Source organism: Tupaia chinensis, unplaced genomic scaffold (genome assembly GCF_000334495.1).
Source record: "Tupaia chinensis unplaced genomic scaffold, TupChi_1.0 Scaffold000368_1, whole genome shotgun sequence".
NCBI lineage: Eukaryota > Metazoa > Chordata > Mammalia > Scandentia > Tupaiidae > Tupaia > Tupaia belangeri.
The window spans coordinates 2,337,567-2,351,707 of NW_006159865.1; the positions used below are offsets into that span (position 1 = coordinate 2,337,567).

General features: G+C 41.2%; 1 protein-coding gene across 2 annotated transcripts in view; it reads left to right on the forward strand.

Annotated features, from left to right (window-relative positions):
- Positions 1-3,965: 3,965 nt before the first annotated feature.
- NGLY1 (N-glycanase 1) overlaps positions 3,966-14,141 on the forward strand; it is a gene marked incomplete at its 5' end in the record, with an annotated part of 43,272 nt that continues 33,096 nt past the window's right edge. For both annotated transcript variants that reach the window (XM_014589676.2, XM_014589677.1), the window contains 2 exon segments: positions 3,966-4,080; positions 8,549-8,800. In XM_014589676.2, coding sequence (XP_014445162.1) covers positions 3,966-4,080; positions 8,549-8,800 — 367 coding nt within the window.

A 14,141-nucleotide genomic window follows, 5' to 3' on the forward strand; every position in this document is an offset into this window, starting at 1 on the left:
GGGACAGAACTGGGATGATGCTGAGCAGTTAAGAGTTTAAGAAAGTGTTTGGCACTTTTCTAAGCAAAGGAAATGGAATCCGATGGATTTGAGGTCTGGTGGCCCTACAGCCACATTCTCTATCTTTGAGAGCCTCAGGGTAGACTTGGCACCAGGCTATGCTTGAGTCTGTAGCTGGTCTGCTTTAATTAGACAGTAGGATTTGGAGAACTAGCCATGACTGACATTACTAGACAGGGCTTACAACATGCCTTTTTTTTTTTTAAATTATTATTCCTGTTTTTTAACTTAATGCCAGAGGGCACATGAGGGACAGAGCAAACACCTCCTAATGGGGTCAGTCATGCCACAGTCCCCTTCCTCCAGTTGTCCATCCTATAAGGATCCTGAATATGTGGACATCTTTTTCAAGCCTCCAGGGCCAGGACTCAAACCCGAGTCAGACATATGGGATCCAGCTTCCTCTGTGCTGCACTTAACTGCTGCACTGTGGGGTTAGCCTCCCAATGTGCTTGTCATTTAAAAAGCAGATAAAGAGGTCCAGAGATGAAAAAAAAAAAATAGAGAATTGCTCACTAGACACTAAAGAGGGAAGTCTAAACTATAACAACAGTTACATTGAAGCAACATGTATCAAAATAACAGCCCATATCAAAGCAGCTATTGTTTTCATAGGAATTTTTAAACAGCTATAAAAAAGAGGGGATGACCTAGTGGCTAGGGGAACCAGATCCCAAAGGGCTAACTGCGGTTCTAATTCCGGCCCTTGTACCTTGAAAAGCACACCAGGTACATGTGCGTACGTGCCTAGAATCCTTTAAAGTTGGAGAAATGGACAAAAAAGGATTGTGACACAACTGTGCCCCGTTTGGGGGTCCTTTCTCCCTCTCTATTTCTCTCTGTCTGCATGCATGCCCTCTGGCAAATTAAAAAAATAAATACATAAAAAATAAATAAACAAAAAACCAGTTGTAAAAGAGAAAAGATATTTTAGAAGATTAAGCCCGGAGAAAGGCTGATCCTGTAAAAATGGAAGGAAGCCATTAAGAAAGAAAGCAAACAGCTCAAGTGTTTGGAACTGTGACTAGTGGAATGTATCATCCCGTGGGTGACATGTTTCTCACCCTGTGGAATGTGTGGACTATCATGGGAAGATATCTCCCTCATCTATAACTATCTTTGATAAATACAGGATTCTTTTATAGTTCAATGTTTTTTGTTGAAGCGATAAGAAAAAGGGCACACTTTTGACAGTATGACATAGAAGCCAGGGCTGCCGAATGTTCTGCAGTCCACAGGAAAAGACCCTACCATGAAGGGTCCAACCGTCAGTCATGCTTAGATCAAGAAACCCTGATCAAATGCCCAGAGCAAGAGTAGAGGAGAAATTTTTCTTTTAGTTTCTCAAGTATCTATGATTTTCAACTTACTTATGGTAAAGAACACTTTTTTTTTAATTTCCAATCCTTTTTGGACCTGTATCTTTTGTAAAATCCAGTGGACATTTCATGACAATATCTAATTGCTATAAAATTCCTGAACAACCTCAATTTCTGCACTTTTCATGGGTGGGAAGAAGATAATCTTGGTACTGGGGCCAGTGTCCATCTGTGGTTTTTTTGTTTTTGTTTTTATTTATTTATTTTTTTTCTGCTATAGGGAGCATGCACTTGCCAGACAGACACAGAGAGACAGACAGAAAGTGAGAAATCACCTCCCAGGGGGTTGGCCATGCCGCAATCCCTTCTCCTCCATTCTCCTCTTGGGATCTTGGGCACGCATGCACACCCACCCGGCGTGAGTTTTAAGCCACTGGGTCTGGGACACGAACCGCGGTCGACTATGTGGGAGTCCATCGACATAGCTCTTACGCTAACTGCTGGTCCCCCCATCTGTGGGTATTTTGAATAGCACTATTTAGAGCTGTTATTGAATATACCATAATAAACTTGTGTAATTTTTGAAATCAGGGAAAACATACTTAAAAAAGATTCTTATAGTATTTATATGACAATTTAGTAATAGGAAGTCACTTGCTGGAAAACAGATGCAGAATTTCTAAAACTGGTGAGATTGAAATATTTGTGTTTTGGTTTGGTTTTCGTATCAGATTATCTAGACAGCACGTATAGTTAGGGCAAGGATGAGAAGTCATTTGCTAGCATTCGCCCACTCATAGATACCTCTAGCAAGTGGCCTCAGCGCTGCCTCTGGACCCTTGACACAGCCTCGCATCCTTAACATAGTGTTCATGGAAGCCACTACCATTTTAAGGCAGTGGTATAGATACGGTACTTGCTTATCATCCGAAGTGTCCTGAGGGTCTTTTAAATACAATACTGTGTTTTGTTTTGTTTTGTTTTTAATACTTGTAAAAAGGCATGTGCACTCGCCAGAGAGTGACAAAGAAAGAAGGAGAGGGAGAAAGCACCCCCGCACAAGGGTGTGTTCATGTTATAATCCTTCTCCTCCATTTTTTCATCCTGTCAGGATTTGGGGCATGCATGCACAAGCCCACTGTGTTTTTCACGTTGCCTAGGCTAGGATTCCAATGGCATTTGGCCTGTGGGATCTGACTCCTTCGAACACTATAGCTATAAATCTGGGCCCAATACCGTGATTACATTAACGTTATATTTTTCTTTGTTTTATTTTATTTTTGTTTTAAGCAGACTGTTTTATCAAGGTTATTAAAAATCCCAAATCAGGGAACCAGCAGTTAGCATAATGGCTATGTCGCTGGACTCCCACGTAGTCGACCGTGGTTCGCGTCCTGGACCCGGTGGCTTAAAACTCACGCTGGGCGCGTGTGCGTGCGTGCCCAAGATCCCGAGAGGAGAATGGAGGAGAAGGTATTGCGGCGTGACCATCCCCCCTGGGGGGTGATTTCTCGCTTTCTGTCTCTATGTCTCTCTCTGTCTGTCTGGCGAGCGCACGCGCCCTACAGTGAAACTGGCTGGCGAGCGCACGCGCCCTACGTGGAAAATCCCTCCAAAAAAAAAAAAAATCCCAAATCAATGTTGTTTTTTTTTTTTTTATATGCTAGCTATTCATCCCATGTATACAATTTGCCATCTTAATTATGGTAAAAGAAATTTCTATTTCCTTTTATTTTATGACCATGCTTGGTATATCAAAAATAATGCTTTGTTTGTTTAAACTGATGTTTTATTTATTCAATAAATAAGAGAGTGTAAGTGTGCCCCAACACTCATCGCTCAAGTCTTTGAGCTTCTGTTCACCCCCAGCCGTCAGCCAGGCCTGGGTCATGGGCAGGCATGTACTCTGTGGACTCAGGAAGGTCTCTGGACGTGAATGGGAAACCTCCCTGTGTGGGATCGCCTCCTACAACAGTGTTTTACCACTCTGTCACCATCAGGCGCTCCAAAAAATGATCTTAACTAAAACAACTTATAGTAAAAACAGTCATTCATCTGGGGAAGGAAGAAAATCAGGTGACTGTAAAGGTAGACCTAAGTTCATGTTTATCAAGAGTCTAGTGTTGGAGGAATTATCCATTTTTGTACAGCTTTTTGGTTTCTTTTACTCATTCATTTTATAAATATTTACTAACTTCTATCTGTGTGCCAGGTACATAGATAAATGAGAACAAAACAGACAAAATCTACTGCCTCCTATCTGGAGCATATGCAGATTTTTGCTGTTAATTATCTAGAAATCTCACAAAGGTATCTAGGCTTAACTGCAGAGAATCAAAATGCCACACGGATTCCTTCGGCAGCATAAATATTATCAGCTGTGAGATTAAACAGTGAGGTTGAACTAAGCGCATAATGAGGTAAGAATCACAAAATTGGACTGCCTTTCCAGACTGCTGCTTTCTCTAAAGTTGGCATCTATCCGACCACATGAGAGTGCAGTTGGTATAAAACGTGGAAAAAAGGCAAAAACACTATGAAAAACATAAATTGCCATGTGTAATCAAACTATTTTTTTTTTTTAAGAAACCCTAATGATGAAAAATACAGATCTATCCGGATTGGAAACACAGCTTTTTCTACTAGACTCTTGCCTGTCAGAGGAGCTGTTGAGTGTTTGTTTGAAATGGGCTTTGAAGAGGTAAGTAAGTACAGTTTTTTCTTCCCCTCCATGTACAAAGCAATCAACATGGTGTTGAATACCATCGTTTTATTCATTGATCCTTTCAGTAATCTGTATCTCTTCACCTATTAGACATTTAAAAAATCAGAAAAAGGGCCAGTGGTGACAGTGACAGGATCCCGCATGGTCAACTGTGCAGTTCAAGCCCCGAACCCAGTGGCTTGAGAAACACGCTGGGTGCTTGTTCTTGTATGCCCAAAATCCCAAAAGGGGGAAGGGATGGAAGAGAAGGGATTGCAGCATGACCATACCCCAAAGCATCCCCTCATGGGGCATGATTGTGTCATAATCCTTTGTCCTCCATTTCTGCATCCCATCAGGATTTGGAGGATGCACACACACACACACACACACACACACACACACACACACACACATGCCCTGCGTGTTATTCAAGCCACTGGGGCTAGGATTTGAACCATGTTCCGCTATGTAGGATCTGGGTCCATGTGCACAGTGCTTAACCACTGCATTATGAGGCCAACCCCAAAATATTCTTGGTTTAAAAAAAATAAAATAATACTGTTTGCATGATGGTTAAGGTTACTGGATCTCAACATAACCGACTGTGCAGTTTGATTCTCAGACCCAGCGGCTTACTTGGTGCCAATAACAAGCCTCTCTAGGACTTGCAATAGTATTTGATGCAAATGGAATCACAGGTTCTGAAAGATTAATGTGTTTTGATAAGGCTGCATTATACTTATGTTACCAGTTTTTTTTCCCAAGGATGTGATCTTTCTCTGTTTGGTATAGCAGAGCCAACTTACAAAACTGAAACTGAGCGTTAGGACACAGGCTTTATTCAGAGGCCCAGGAATAGAGAAAGGTGCTGAGCTGGCCAATCAACTTCTCGCTCTTCTGAGGTGGGGAGTGTAAGACAGCAAATAGAGTAATGAAGGGGACAGGATAGGGTAATAGAAGGGAAGGCTTTTCAAAGCTTCTTCTGGAAAAGGTGGGGATTTCTTGGAATTCCAAAAGCCTCTTGCTTTTTCTCCTTGTAAAGATATTTCTAGTAGTTTCTCTACTGGAAATTGTGATCGTAAGCTGTCATGGTGTGGGTGGATATGTCACGTAGCATGTGAATGACATTATGATGAGGTTTGGGGTCTTTCCGAAGTCGTTGTGCTAACCATCTTGGATCCCACTGGTTCAGGCTAGTTCTTGCAGGGAGAGCATCATCTTACCCACACGCATGCATCTTGTTACTCAAGGGAAAACACGGTTTAGGGAAGGCTGGGATATGGCATGAACACAGGTCATATGTTGAGTGACACTGCAGTTTCTGGCTGGCTTTGGACTTCACACCTCAGGACCTGTCTGAAATAAAATTGTTATCAGTGTGGCTAAGTTGCAGTTGGAAATAGTGGAAGTGAAACGGAACTGTACCGCCAAAAATAAATTTGGTGGGGTTGTAAGATGAAGTGAAATACAAACCAAAGACCTTCCTTGAAATTTTCAGCTGTGTATTAAAATCATCGATGTTTTTAGGTCCACTTGTCTCTAAAGCTACATTGGTATTTTTTTTTTTAATGAAAATTTTCAGAATGAGGTTGAGAAAGACTGGAATCTAAATAGATCTGGAACCCTACAGGTTAGCTGAGTATAATGGTCCTCAACTAGGAGCCATGCCCACTCCCCCTTCCTCACTCAGGATGGAGTGTGGGAATCTCAACCAGGAGCCATGCCCACTCCCCCCCCTTCCTCACTCAGGATGGAGTGTGGGAAATTTGTGAGGACAGACTTGGTTTATTTCAATGACTAGAAGATATCACCAGCCTGCAGTGGTCAGGTGTCAGTTTGCCAAACACCTGCAAAGAGAATTGTCTAAATAAAAATACCTAGAGAAGCAGCTTTGAAATAGTAAAGGTCTCGGCGATTTTTTAAAACGTTGTTGAGTCTAGTGCCCTAGGTGTATAATCTTGTCCTTTGAAAATACAGTGCTGTCGATTCAACTTTGGGTCTAGAAGCTTTGCTCCTAATTGTGTGTTCTTTTCCGACTGGTCCCGAAGAGACGGATGGGAGCAAGGCGTGAGCAGCATCTCCGTCTTACTGGGCCTGGCTCAGATGCGCATGGAGACCTCCCCTCCAGATCCCTGTCTTGCCGTGTTTTCTTCTGCCTCTATGGCGTCACCTGCCTTCCTCAGTATTGCTCCACTAGAAACATGAGATCAGATACTTCCATTATTATTGTTTCTTTTTCCTTTAGAGAGGAGGGCTTGCTGTACTACTCAGGTTGATAAATTGATAGTTCTCCTGCCTGAGCCTCTCTGGCACCTGGATTCCAAGCACATGCCTTCACATCTGGTTTCCTGTTTGGTTTTAAAACCTCTCTGTTCCTCGGCCCCATCATAGATAACAGGCAGTTCCTTCCCAGTGATTGAAAAGTAACCGTGTTCCAGTCGTGCCAGTCACCCAGTGTGTAATCGTCACAATTGTAGAGGTGTTCTTGGCCTTCTCATCCCAAAAAAAGCGCAAGCTTGTGAGTTTTGGACTCTCTTCTGTTCGAGGTGGAATTGATTATAGCATAATGATTAATCCCTGCTCTGCCAGTCAAACAAGTTATTTAATTTCTCTCTTAATTTTTTTTTTTTTTTGGAGAGGTTTTCACTATAGGGCACGTGCGCTCGTCAGAAAGAGAGAAACAGAAAATGAGAAATTACCCCCCGGGGGGCTGGCCATGCCGCAGTTCCTTATCCTCCATTCTCCTCTTGGGATCTTGGGCGCACATGCATACGCGCCCAGCATGAGTTTAAGCCACTGGAGACTCGAACCGCAGTCGGCTATGTGGGAATCCAACAACATAGCCATTACACCAACTGCTGGTCCCTGAGTCTTTGTATTTTAGGGATAAACCTCATAACCACCTTTTAGGGTGGTTGTGAGAATTACTTGAGATAATTATGTAAAATGCTTAGCACAGTGCTTAGAAAACAGAATCACAAAAATGGCACTATTCAGTATTCTTTTTTTTATACCTTTTATGGATAGCACATGGAGCTTGCTAGCTTCTTCCAGCTTTTAGGAAGGAATTTCTATGGAGTTGATTTTTCATGTCAATTATTAAGTAATGTCTTGGTCAGTTCAGTCCTGTAAGTCTGTTATCATCAGAGAAATAAGGCCATTTTGTATTGGACTTTAACTTAAATACTTACAATCTGCAAATCTGTTTATTGCATGTTGTAACAATATTTTATCTCATTTACAGTTTGTGGAATTACTTTTTTAACATTTGTTTCTAAACATCTTGGAACTTGATTGAATGTGTTTTCATTTTCCCTTTTGTCTTGTTTTGTATTTTGCTGACTATTTTACATTAAAGGGTTTGTTGTGGGGCTATTTAGTAAGCACTCTGGTCTTACTGTGGGTATTCATTAAATGAATTGCCTCTTAAAGACCTGATTATTATTGTTTGTCATGTTTTAATTGGACTGCCTTTCTGTGAAACTCAGGCCGGGCACTTGTGCATGCGTGCCCAAGATCGTGGGAAGAGAATGGAGGAGGTAAGATTGCGGTGTGGCCAATCACCCTGGGCATGATTTCTCTTTCCCACTCTCTGTCTCTGTCTTTCCAGGAGTGCATGTGCCCTAAGGCAAACACACACACACACACACACACACATCATTGTTTTAAATTAGCTATCAGGGTATACTTTCTGTTTTCTTTGAAAAATTGGTGGCTGTCATAAATAGACTTGTAAGCATGTAGCTAGCTTTTAAAGACTTAGATTTAGAAAATTTCAAAGTTGTCGTATACCTCCTAATGGTTTTATATGACCCCCCCGATCTTCTACTGTGGCTATATCTCTACTATTATTATATTACTGGGAATTTCATAGACAATAGTATTGTCATTCATTACTATAGAAAAGATAGGCATGCGCATTTGTGCAACTCTTAGAAGGCTTTCTGACTTATTTCTGAAATGCAAAACATTTTCCTTGCTCTTTTTTTAATTGCCTGAAGACATGTGTACTTGCTAGCTAAAGAGAGACAGAGAAAGTACCCCGTAAGGGGGCATGGTCATGCCAATTCTTTTTCCTCTGTTTCTCTGCCCCATCAGGATGTTGGCCATGCATGCACTTGTGCCTGGTGCATTGTTTTTCAGACCATCAGGGCAGAATTCCAACTATAGTTGGCCATGTGGGTCCAGCTTCTTTAACCAAAGTGAGAATATTCTTCTAAAGGTTCTTTGAACCACATTAAGGAGGCTAAGTGTTATATGCCAGCAAGGAGACAGTTTTAATCATTATCTACTCGACGTCTAGATGTCATATACCTTTGTGTTAAAACAAGTGCCATAAGGGTAAGAAAATAGTATGATTGCTAAAATAGGATGCATTCTAAGTATCAGCTTCATTATACATAAGAATGACCATTAGTACAAAGCAAAAACCGAATTTTTTTTCTAATTTTCTAAATTCCAGGGAGAAACACATCTTATCTTTCCTAAAAAAGCTTCAGTGGAACAACTGCAAAAAATCCGTGACCTGATTGCCATGGAGAGAAGTAGCCGGTTGGACGGCTCAGGCTCAAATAAAAGCCGTAAAGCAGAGGCATCTGAGCAACCTGCAAGCAGCACCCAGCCAGCTACCCCACAGTCTCCAGATCTTAACGGGGTAACCGAGCAAGCAGGAAGCCCTCACCGACAACCGTCCAATCTACCGTCTGCTGCACTGGTAATGTTCTCTAATTAAACATTACTTAACTGTTCCTCTCAAAGTATTGAAACAGCAAAGGCTTTAGGATATTTTATGAACTTATTCCTCAATTTCTGCCCCCAGGTTTTCCTGGTTCGTATCCAAGATTTCATCAACTCTTTAAAACTTTGTCAGATTTATAGCAAAAGTAGAAACAATGACTGTTATTTATATTTTTAAATTTTAACTCGTGGCTTATTGCTTCAGAGGCAGCTTAAGTTTAATTTATCGTGTATAAATGTACTGTGTCCTTGGTGCATAAATCAGTTGCATAAATTAGCATATTTTAATCTAGAACAGAGTAACGGACTCACTAAACAGGGATATTGCTCTACTGCATTGACCTTCTTCTTTTTTTTTGGGGGGGGGGGTTTACCATAGGGCACCAGAGAGACACAGAGGGAGGAAAAGAAGTGAGAAATCACTCCCCAGGGGGAGTGGCCATGCCACAATCCCTTCCCCTCCATCTCCTCTCAGGATTCTGGGCACACACACACAGATGCCCATTGTGATTTTCAAGCCACCAGGTCTAGGACTTGAACCATGGTTGGCCATGTGGGAATCCAGCACCTTAACCACCATGCCACGATGCTGGCCTCCTGTATTGCCACTTTGGATCTAAATTTACCTGCTGCCATTCACCATAGGAATTATTAATTCCAATGGCCCAACCATTATCAACCTCTTAATTCAATAAGAAATCAGCTTCTTTAGATTTAAGGTAAATAGAAATGCATTAGTTTACTGATAGTTGATGCTACCAGATTAGGAAAGTTTAGTTATATACAGTTACTGTATATAATTCTCAAGAACTGAAATAAAAGTTCTGATGTCTAATGGGCATTCTTGGTAAACCTAAATAATTTCCTTTACTAAAAATTATTCTGTTGACAGAAATTCCTTTTGAAAAGGGTCCTTAAGTATTCACCTGAACTTCCTTTGTCAGAAAAATTTCTGTGATGTTTATGTAGTAATTTTATCAGTAGCTAGTTTAAGTTTATTTTATTCAGGTGGAACACCCTGCTACTGTCCTGCTGTATCCCAAGTATATAGTAGAATTTTATAGAGTCAGTTATTAAATCCTCCTTTCATCTTCTATAGTTGAAGAACTCTGGAGCTTTTAATATATTCTTCTTGAGAGTCAAATGATTTACAGTCATCCCTTTGTCTTGACTGGGAAGGCCTCAAGCTTCCTAAAAGGTAAAGACTAGGACCAGCAGGCACTAGATCTCACAGAGCCGACTCTATCGAACAAGTCAAGGACTGATGACTTGAAGTAAATACCAGGCATGGGTGCTTGTGTGTCCAAAATCCCAAGAAGAGAATGGAGGAGAAGGGATTGTGATGTGACCATCCGCAGTAAGGAGTGATTTCTCACTTTCCTTCTGTCTCTGGCAAATGCACTTGTCCTAGGGCAAACATTTAAAATAATATAAAATGAAATAAAATAAAGGTGATAGGGACTGCAGAAGAGTCAGAGAGTTACCCTTTGTCCTAGTGTTTCCTCTTGAGTCGTCCTAGACTTTTTTCTGGAGAGTTAACTCTCTAACATACCCCTTTGTGTTCGTTTAAATTAGCCTTCAAGTCTTTAAGATATTTTTGTCTCTCATTTTTAGGTAGTGTTCACTTATAGCAATAAACATATAGTATTTATGAATGCTTTAGAGGAACTGTGTTACTGAATATTATTGGAACAATTAGTAAAGATACCAAATGGCTGTGGATATTGGATGAGACAGCGTTTGTGAAAGCTATGCAAACTATCTGGAACTTTAAAGGTTTACTCCTAGTGCAGACATGCCCTCACATAATGACCTACCTGTTTAGTGACCACTTGGACTTACAACCAGTTCTCCAGTGCTGGGAACCCCCTTAATCTGTGTGAGTCTCAGGCTTTTTTGGAGAGGTTTTTTTCTATAGGGCATGTGCACTTGCCAGAAAGACAGAAAGAGACAGAGAGACAGCAAACGAGAAATCACCCCCCAGGGCGGGATGGCCATGCCACAATCCCTTCTCCTCCATTCTCCTCTTGGGATTTTGGGCACGTGCGTACACACACACGCCTGGCATGAGCTTAAGCCACCAGGTCCGGGACTCGAAGGCAGCTATATGGGAGTCCAGCGAATAGCCATTACGCTAACTGCTGATCTCGAGTCTCAGTCTTTATCACATTTCCGCAGTTGATTAGTATTCATTACACAAAGCGTTCAGTCACACGAGACTGTGTATTTTGTCCATAAACTTGTACATTAGTGCGCAAGATGTCGGTAAAAAGGAAGGCCATGACTTTGCCTGGAAGAGGCACTAAAATTTGAAGGAAGGCTATTGATCTTGAGATGAAAGCGAAGATCATAAATGAGTAGGAAGCTGGTAAAAAGGTTAAAGAGATAGCACATGATTTGGAGTTGGCACATTCAACTATTTTTTACTCTCTTGAAAGATAGAGTTAAAGAGGCAGAAAAATCATCAGTAGGATTTAAACCCTAATAATTAGGCATCAGAAAGGCCTCATCCACGAAATGGAAAAATTACTGGCAATTCGGTTTGACAACCAGATACGAAAAAGAATGTCAGTGAGCCTTTCACAAAGTCAAACCAAGGCACTCACTATCTTCAAAACGTTGAAGACACACAAAGGGGAGGAATCAATGGGAACGTGAGTGGCAAGCTACAGATGCTTCCAGCGGCTCCGTCAGATCCGGCCGACAGTGCTGGAGTACCAGTGGTGAGGCAGCAAGGGCCACTGTCGAAGCAGGGGAAATGTGTTCACCCCTTCAATAAGATTATCGAGAAAGGCAGCTACTGTCCCTAACAGATCTTCATGTAAATGAAACTGGGCTTTCTTTGGGAAAAAAAAAATCTGAGAAAAGTCCTACACAGACAAGAAGCTGAAACAATGCCCAGTTTCAAGGCTTTTAAGGACAGGGTCCCATTGGCGTTGGGAGGAAATGTCGAGGTAGAGCAACTCAATAAACATTCTCCAGAGTTGGGAGCACAGAGCACTTAGAAGAAGAAGAGAAAGAAGAGGAGAGAGTGGAAGAAGTACAAGGGCAGTCCACTGTAAAGGTATTAACTGGTGGCTTCTTTCTTTTATTTATTTATTATTTTTTTTTTTTTGGAGAAGTTTTTGCTATAGGGTGTTGTGCTCACCAGAGAGACAGAAAGCAAGAAATCACCCCCCCAGGGGGGATGGCCATGCCACAATCCCTTCTCCTCTATTCTCCTCTTGGGATCTTGGGCACACACACATATGTGCCCAGAGTGAGTTTAAGCCACTGGGTCCGGGACTCGAACTGTGGTCGACTACATGGGAGTCCAGTGACATAGCCATGATGCCAACTGCTGGTCTCCACTGATGGGTTCTTAAAGGTGAATGTGGCTGTGTTAGAACCAGAAGACAGGAATTCGAATAATGAATTGTTCATGAAAGTAGACTGGTCAATGAATGAACTTGCATGATGCTATCATGAAATTTATGAATAATAAAAGAATCTTACAGAACAGACCATAAAAACAAAATTCTTCTCAGAAAGTACAGCCACAACCCCTCCCCCTAGAAGTACTTCTACTTTGTCACTGTCATCTTCCTTACCCCCGCCATCCACACCTCCGAATGATAACTCTAGTCATGACAAGGATGACCTCAGGACACTACCACACTTTGAAGGATGGTGACTAAAATATTAATTTGAATGTCCTTCTTTATGAATGAACTTTGACTTTTGGTACATCATTTTTATAATTCTTGCTGATCGTACTTATTATGTTTTATAATACGTAAGAGATGTAAATCAAAACAAAGTTATTAAGTTGGATTTTCGTTTAGACCTTTCCATTATTCAGAATAAAAATGATTGCACCTGATTTATAACACTGTGCTGCAGTGTGTTTTCTTGCTTTCTGCCACTCATCTACTGTATGCTTTTTGTATGGATAGAATTACATTATTCTAGTGTGATCTCGTGTAATGTGTATTGAAAAATACGTTCCCTATGGCACCGTGACACACCACAGGACACCTGCCTTTAAACTCCTTGCTTATTGACCAATTCTCTTAATGACTTAGTCCAAGGAACAGAACTTGGTCATCCTTAAGTGAGGACTGCCTGTAGTTCTTTCTGGAAGGTATCAGAAATGAAATTTTAGGGACCAGCAGTTAGCGTAATGGCTATGTCGCTCTACTCCCATGTAGTCAACTGCAGTTTGAGCCCCGGACCCGGCGGCTTAAACTCACGCCGGGCATGTGTGTGTGCATGCCCAAGATCCCGAGAGGAGAATGGAGGAGAAGGGATTGCGCCATGACCATCCCCCCAGGGGGTGATTTCTCACTTTCTATCTCTCTGTCTCTGTCTTTCTGGCAAGTGCACGCACCCTGTAGCAAAAACCTCTCCAAAAAAGAAAAAATTATATAAACTGCTGGGATCTATTGGTACTCAATAAGCAGTGGTTGTTAGAAAGCTATTTTGCTGCCTTTCCTGGGTATTTTAAGTAAATAGCATTATACAGTATTGGCTCTTCCTTTTGGTGTCTTTGACTTTGTATAATGTTTTCCAAGTTCATACTGTGGGCTGTATCAGTATTTTGTTTCTTTTTTACTGCTAAATAGTATTCCACTGTGAAGATGTACTACAATTTGTTTATGACTTGATAGTCATGTGGGTTGTTTCCATGTTTGCCTGTTATGAATAATGCTGCCATGAACATTCACATGCGAGTCTTCATGTGAACATATATTTTCATTTTCCTAGATTCCTAGGAGTAGACCACTGGATTATGTGGTAAATTTATATTTAATATTTTAAGAACTCGTTAGACTCTTTTCCAGAGTTTCTATATGCTTTTGTATTTTCACCAGCAATAGGAAGGTTCCAATTTTTCTGTACCCTCACCAACAGCTTACTGTCTTTTTTATCAGGTTTTAAAAATAACCTTTATCTTTTCAAAGTTAATATATGCATTATAGGAAATGGAAAAACACAAGAAGCAAAGACCAAAGTCATCTGCAGTCACAAACAGCTTACAGTGGGGTGTGTCCTTCTAGGTCCTGTTTGTACACGTAACATCCAATTCTGGGACCATTCAGGATAGTATGCATCATGCTCTTTCACACATCAGCAATATTTACCAGTTCAGAGTTCCAAAGCTCTATTTTTTTTCCTTTTTTTGAGAGTTTTTTTCTTATTGGGCACATGTGCTCGCCAGAAAGACAGAGAGAGATAGAAAGACAGAAAGCGAGAAATCACTCCCCCACTCCACCCAGGGGATTGCCACGCTATAATCCCTTCTCCTCCATTCTCCTCTTGGGATATTGGGCACGCAC